The 7300-nt window shown below is 38.6% G+C and overlaps 1 protein-coding gene across 1 annotated transcript; it reads right to left on the reverse strand.

Annotated features, from left to right (window-relative positions):
- Positions 1-258: 258 nt before the first annotated feature.
- LOC132176370 (probable DEAD-box ATP-dependent RNA helicase 48) lies at positions 259-5736 on the reverse strand. Its single transcript, XM_059588557.1, has 10 exons — positions 4521-5736; positions 4149-4255; positions 3312-3367; positions 3004-3228; positions 2628-2834; positions 2441-2527; positions 2102-2197; positions 1808-2023; positions 1241-1423; positions 259-610 (listed from the first exon to the last, which is right to left on the reverse strand). Exons 1-10 carry the CDS (start codon positions 5573-5575, stop codon positions 380-382), a joined length of 2463 nt encoding a protein of 820 aa, XP_059444540.1. The 5' UTR covers positions 5576-5736; the 3' UTR covers positions 259-379.
- Positions 5737-7300: the final 1564 nt, after the last annotated feature.

Below are 7300 nucleotides of genomic sequence, written 5' to 3' on the forward strand. Positions count from 1 at the left end.
CTCCAAAAAAAAAAAAAAAAAAAAAAATTATAGAATAGTCTTTCGTTCATGGACCATAAGAATGGCTATTATAAGTGTTATAGTATAAGTATACTTGAATGCCAGTGCTATTTTATTCTACCTTCTATTCTCAATAAAGACTATTTTTTTTCCTAATAAAATAACTATTCTGCACACTTTAATATAGTATAATCATTCTGCTCAAAGGGAATGAATATCTGTTTTCTAGGAGACGAGGACAACACGTTAGAAAGCAAGCAAAGGTGCATCAAAACAACAATGCGATCATAATCTTAAACCTTGTTTCTTACAATTATTTACACAAAAATGTATTGGTTTTTGGTGTACAGTTTGAGCTTTGCCCAACTCCCAGACAAATTTAATTCCTAGTTCGTATGCCTGGGATACCTTTCAAACCCATTTTAAGAGCTGTCTTCCTAAAGAGCGCAGGAGGCTTCTGTAAACCAATTGACTGACAAAATTGGTTGGCTAATTCAACAAGAGTGGTCTTATCCCTCCCAATTTCCTTGATTGAGTTATAATAGCCAAGCCAAGCATGATATGCTGCTTCTTTAACACTGCCGTCGACCTTTGCCAACGAATCTTCAATCTGCAAGTGTAAACCGATCCCAAGCATTATGATCCGGAAACCTGAAGGGACTGAAAACCTACAACCTAGCAATGCACGCTTCAAAAACGTAATAAGAGTAATACTACTTTTTGCACCTATTTTACACCGGCTGGCGTAGCGTGTTTTAAGTGGCTGGAAAGTCATGTCAGCCGGTGGTGTGAAATGAGTGTAAAGAGTATAATTACTCATGCCAAAAAGGTGAAGGCCATAGAAGAAGGGGGTCAAATGAAAATTGGAATAGACCATATATGTTTGAAGTTCTGCTATTTACAGAGAGCTGCATCTCTGTACATTCTACAAAGCAGATGCTTTGCATCATGCATCTATCAAATGTATAACTTCAGTGATAATTGCCATCCAAGGCGGCCATATATTCCAGAAATCTGAAATGCATCAGGGACTTTAAAACATTGAATTACAGGACTTCAGCATGTAGACTACTACAAATTCTACGTTGTCAGTTACAAGGATGTTTTTGTTCTAATTATCTTTCAAACTTAAGCTTAATAAATTAGTTGGATCCAGCTTGAAAATATACTGACGAAAAATGCAACTTTTTTTTTTTTGACGAGAAATGCAACTTAAGCATGTGTCAAGTTGGACACTAACCTTTAACTTTATCTCTGGATCCAAATGCGGTAAAGGAACTTTCTCAAGAGGCAGGTCTTTAATTTCATCTAAGAAATATTCTTCCCATGGTGCAAGCAACAATATGCCTTCCCCTTCCTTGCCTTCCCGTCCAGTTCTTCCAAGGCGATGTATATACTGTTCCCGGTCAGAAGGAATTCCTATCTGGTAATAATCAACCTTCACATTAGCTTACATTACCAATAAGTAATGCCAGAGACAACAGATAATTATATACACAGGCCTATTTGACATTTACTTCAATATTGCACGACTGTAAACATCTAATAATTTTCCACAGCAAATTGTTCTTTAATGGTCCAGATTTCCAGATTTGATTAGAAATAACTAGAACAGCTATCCTAGCTTTCCATGAAATATTCATGTAGCATTTGGAAATCCAATATACTAAGTAAAAATATACATGATTTTCAGTGCATCATTGCGAATGTGTCTATTAAAGGGGAAGAAGGTAAGCGATGCAAAATTAATGATATATTTGACATATATTAGCAGCTAATGAATTAAATCAAAAACCTTTAGGGATACCTGGATGACCAAAGTAACATCAGGGTAATTAATTCCACGTGTTGAAACATCAGATGTGACAAGAATCAGCCGCTTGGATGCCCTAAATTCATCAGATACACGAGTTCTGTAAAGCTGGGGCTTTCTAGAATGTATCTCCCTAACATTCATTTTCATTTCCCGTAGAAGTAGATACATAAGTGATGTTACCATCCCAGTTGTACAAAAGACAACAACCTGGGTGCAAATAAATATGTATAGGCCATGAGGACAGACAAACCAAGAAAATGAAAAGCTGAAGCTACAAATTCTTACCTTGTAGTCAGGTGATTGCGAGATATGTTCCTTCAAAAGATGATACACTATTTGAGAATGTAATTCATGCGAAGCAACAAGACAAAACTGCAGAACCTGCATTTAGCAAATGAAAATGAGCATTATAACTTGTTGCTTCCCAGGTTGAAGTTAGAAATAACCATAACATCCATTGTCACGTAATGTACAGGATCTGTATACAACCATAAGAACATCAAGACACTATCAATTAAAATAGTGTCTACTAGAATCGTACAAAATATACATGTCATCAGCTTAAAGGTTTTACAAGAAGTTCAAGAGCAACAATAACTTTTTATTACCACAGTTATAATATACCTGAGTAGGAGTTTCTACACAACCCAGACCCACTGTGTCAATAAAAGCATGTTCTCTTTTCAAAACAAGTTGAGATATTCGGCGAACCTGCATAATCATGATCCGCAACATAAAATTTTAGCTGTTTTATACGAAAAATAAATAAAATGGTTTTAGAGCTTGCGATGAAAGATTATGAAAATGTAACCTCTTTCGGGATGGTTGCAGAAAACAAAAGGGACTGTCTCTCACGGGGCAAACAATCAACAATCTTCTCCATGTCCTTCCGAAATCCCAGGTCTAGTAAGTGATCAGCTTCATCAAGGACAAGCATCTTCAATCCCATCAAACGGACAGACAAGCCAGACCTATTTTCAATGTGGTCCAGCAACCTACCAGGAGTTGCAACTATTATCTGCAAAAAGTTCATTTTCAAAAGAAAAAGGATATCATTATTCTTCCTGCATCAATGTTGTAACAGATGAAAACAGGAGAATTTGATTTTTTGTAAATTAACTGTCCATTCTCTAGTAATCACACACTCCAAAAGCACAAACTTTAACATGCATTACACATAAACAAACCTGGCATGGATCTGATTCTAGTTGTTTCTGGTCCTCTTTGAAACGTGTACCTCCAACTAGCGTTTGCACACCTATGCCATCATGGTACTTTAGCATAACCTTCGCTTCTGCAGCAATCTGACTTGCAAGTTCCCTCATTGGGCAGAGAATAAGAGCATAAATTGGAGGCACCCGTTGAACAGTATTTTCACTTGTAGCCTTTAGAACTGCTTCAATGGTAGGAAGCTGTTTGTATTTAACAACTTTGAAGGAAAGAACAAAAGCTATTACATATTAATTCACAAGAACGTAAAGGGGCCAGTGTGTACCAAAAAAGCTGCAGTTTTGCCAGTACCAGTTTTAGCTTTCACCAAAGCATCCTTGCCTGCCCCCACAGTAGAACGGAAACCATCAATTATAATCTTGATTCTTCTTAATAAGAAGAAATCAAACATCTTTAAGCAATACAAATTGACTCAAACTGGGGCTACAAGAACATAATACTTAGGCATGGAATTAGCATTCAAGTAAATAATTAATCAAGTAAATAACAATCTTCAAGATGAATGCATCAGAAACAACTGTATTAAAGATGAACCGCACATGGCTTAATGCAGCAAGCCCATGTAGCAATTATAAAGTCCCCAAAATTTTCACTCATTATAACATCATAAGATAGCTATCTGCAACAGTAAACACTACATCTTGATCCAATCATAAAGCTTCACTTTAGCACTCAAATTCGTATTTCTACATTCTAATCATATTGATAATTTATCTATCAATGCGATGCAGGACTTCAGAATCACACCTCAGATTTATTCCTCGACGTCTTAACTCCCTACGAAACCACCTCAATCATCCAAATCCGGCGGATGTAAAACCCTACTTCTCTCACACCTTCACCTTTTAAAAGGTGGAGGTAACTAACATGCACTTGCATATTTCAACCACAAAGTTTTCTTTTGAATGACGCAACTCAGTAATACCTACAACTGATACCACAGTACTTTGGTGAATGAAGAGCCTAAGTTCCTAGAAAATAACAGAACATAGCAGTATCAACAATATCTACCTCGGAAATCAATGTGACTAAGGAATTGAAAAAGTAACAGAAAACTGGATATGAATTACAAATGACAACGCCAAAGAAGCCACAAACATACCCTCAAGGCAAACAGATAGAGTAGCCTCCTGTACCCGTGTCATTTGAACATATCCAGCAGCAGAAAATGCCTTGACTGTCAATGGGGATATACCACACTCATCAAATCTGGATAAACAGAAAACCCAAAAAATTCCCAGTTAGCACAGAGGAATTCCCCAATTCAAAAACCTTTTTTTTATCTATACACCCAAAACCATATTTTTATACGCTCCATGCTGACTGCTGGAAAAGACAAATGAATAAATGAAATAGCAATCTCATAATTTACAAAAAGTAACTACAAATAATGCAGTTCCAAATGATCAATGAGTAATACTTCGATACTTCTTTTCTCATTTCTAGCTTCACTTATTAACCAAACAAAGCATACCTTTTCTTACTAAGAACCGATTCCTCACCCTTCTCCCTCCCATTCTCAACCAAACTCCTCCTCTTGCTAAGCTCACGCCTTATCAACTCCACGTCCCCCGAAAAATCACACTCCTCCTCCAACGACCGCAGCGGCACCCTCTTCGTTATCTTCACATCATACTTCCCCAGAGAAGCACTACTCCCCACCACCTTCCTCACTCCCCTCCCACCTCTCACTCCCTCATTCTCATCCTTCAATCCCTCCTCTCCATCCACACTCAGCCTCGGCCACTTCAAACTCGAATTTCCAGCGAAATACCTCTTTGACTCTCCCTTGAAACCCGAATCATCGCTCCCAGAACTCTCATTATCCCTACAGAATTTCGCATTTTTGGAATTCGTATCATTCCGGTTTCCCGCCAAATTCCTCGCGAATGGCCTGACCGGCTCGCTCACCACCGGACGGTAATCCGAGTCGTCGTCGGAGCTCTCTGAGCTCCCGTTTCGCCGAAACCGCCTCCGCCTCTGCACGGAGTAGTTCCTTTCATTTACGGAATTGCGGTTGAGGTTTGTCAAATTCGCATTTTCCCGCCCTTCCGATACCAGCCTCCTCAAATCGATCGGCGACCCGATCGCTCCCCTCCGTCCGTTCGACCCAGTGAACCCCGACTGCCGGTCCGGTCCACGCGGCGGAGTGGACTTCAACGGACCGTCGTCCTCGTTCCACAAATCTTCGGCTCCTTCTCTCATGAAGCGGTTGGCTAGGGCCTTTATGTGGTCGGTGGGGCTCATCGGGCCGTGACCGGTGGACGGGTCAGTGGTTGGATTCGAGTCGGTTTTCCCAGCGACTTGTACACGGATTTGGGAGCGGATTCGGGCCTGGTAGATCTGCTTTTCCTGCTCAAGCAGGTTCTTCTCTTTCTCTCTGGCTCGCTTCTCGTGCATGCGCTTCCATTGCCACTTGTTTACGCCGCCGGGGAAGGTGCGTGGCCCGCCGCCCATGGGGCGCGTGAAGATGAGAGCGCAGAGCTTCGAGAAGGTTCTATGACGCTCCAGAAGGATCGAAGAGTACATTTGGTTTTGGTTGAAATGTGAGTGATTGGAGAAGTGGGGTTTGAGTTGACAGGGACACAGAGAGAGAGAGAGAGAGAGGTGCAGGGTTTAAGCAGGAAGATGATGTGTTAGGGTTTTAAGGGTTTTGCAGTCATTGAGAATCTGAGATGGATCTTATTGGGCCCAAATGGCCCTTAAAACCAACTTGAAATAAACAAGGCGTAATTTATCAGAGTAAGAGGAACTTTTTCTAGTTCATTTTTGATGACCCAAATTGATCACACGATCAAATGAAAGAAAAGGAAGCAACGACCACAGCGATGGAAATTAGGGAAAGAAACCAAAATCCACACCCTAGACCCAAAACCTAAATCGCAAATCTGATACGTTAATAGGGAAAGAAACCAAAATCAAAATTGCTCCATGATTTCCAGTTGTCCAACAGAGAAAGAAACCAAAATCAAACGAAAATTACCAAGAGAAATTCGTAGATTTGAATTACTCCATACATATGGTTCAACAAAGAAAGAGAAAAATAAGAGTACCTGCGTCGGGCTTGAAGAGTGAAGCTCGGCCGAGAGAGATATGAGCTGTGCAGGTGAAGGAGAATCAGCAGCTGCGTGAACGTGAAGGTGAAGGTGAAGGAGAGTGCGCGAAGGAGAGGAGTCGGGGGGGGGTTGGTTTTTTTTGTAATCAGGAGAGTGTCGGGTTTTTTTTTGGATTGGGCAGGAAAAATGGTTTACGAATTTAAAAAGTGTAAACCATTTTTCCTAGAAATGTAAAGGTTTTTTGGTCAAACCGAAAACGATTTCGGTTTGACTACCATTTTACGTCGTAGTAAACACCGTAAAATGCAGAAAATATTTTATGGAAATTATTTTACGTCGAAGTAAACGGAGCCTAAAAAGAAAACCACCCCTTAAAACACATTAAGAAAACATACTCATAGCAATTTTGTACTGCACTACACCTATAACTATTTTACAATCATTTCTGACGTGGCAAAAACAAATTTGCACACTTATCCTCTTTACTATATATTATTTCTCGGCAAATAAAACCCAATCTTAGGTTATATTTATTTTCCCAACGAAGATGTCGAATTGTACTTTAATTAATATTCGAATACGTGTAATTTCCTTTTCTTAAATATAACCAGTTATTATTAAGTCACACCACAGATAACTTGAAACTCAAACCTTTAAGATAACTTGTAAACACAAAAAATCTCAAACTCTCTCAATTTATATATATTTATAAATTAAAAATATATGTAAAAATTTCATATAGTTTATTAAAAATACATACACAAATTGCATATAGTTTATTAACCTGGGGGTGGCCGAAACCACCCCCGGCCGGACCACCCTCTTTAAAAAAATAAATAATTTTAATGCACAAAAATACGTCATTTTGAGTTGGGTAATTGTTGTAGTTTTGAGGCAAAAAACGGTATAATTTATGGGTGAGGATATAATCGGCATAAAAAGTCAAACCGCTTGAGTTTAATGTTGAAAACTAACAGGGGGTCAAAAGTGATAAAAATTGAAAGTTTAGGAGTGTTTGTCAAATCGGCTGAAAGTTGGGGATGTAATACTAGGAACCATCTTTTTATCTTTTTAAAATCTTCATAAAATTAATGTGACTTTTAAAATTACTGTTTGATCAAAATTTAAGTATGATTCATCTAAAATTTAATAGTAATTTTAAAAATCATATTAACCGTTAAAAAAATTTAAAAAAAAA

Source organism: Corylus avellana, chromosome ca3 (genome assembly GCF_901000735.1).
Source record: "Corylus avellana chromosome ca3, CavTom2PMs-1.0".
NCBI lineage: Eukaryota > Viridiplantae > Streptophyta > Magnoliopsida > Fagales > Betulaceae > Corylus > Corylus avellana.

Coding starts and splice junctions, on each gene's coding strand:
- LOC132176370 (XM_059588557.1), bottom strand. CDS start 5,575: ATGTACTCTTCGATCCTTCTGGAGCGTCATAGAACCTTCTCGAAGCTC. Junction 3,368..4,148: donor TCTATCTGTTTGCCTTGAGG/GTATGTTTGTGG, acceptor CTGTGGGGGCAG/GCAAGGATGCTTTGGTGAAA. Junction 3,229..3,311: donor GCAAAACTGCAGCTTTTTTG/GTACACACTGGC, acceptor AAATACAAACAG/CTTCCTACCATTGAAGCAGT.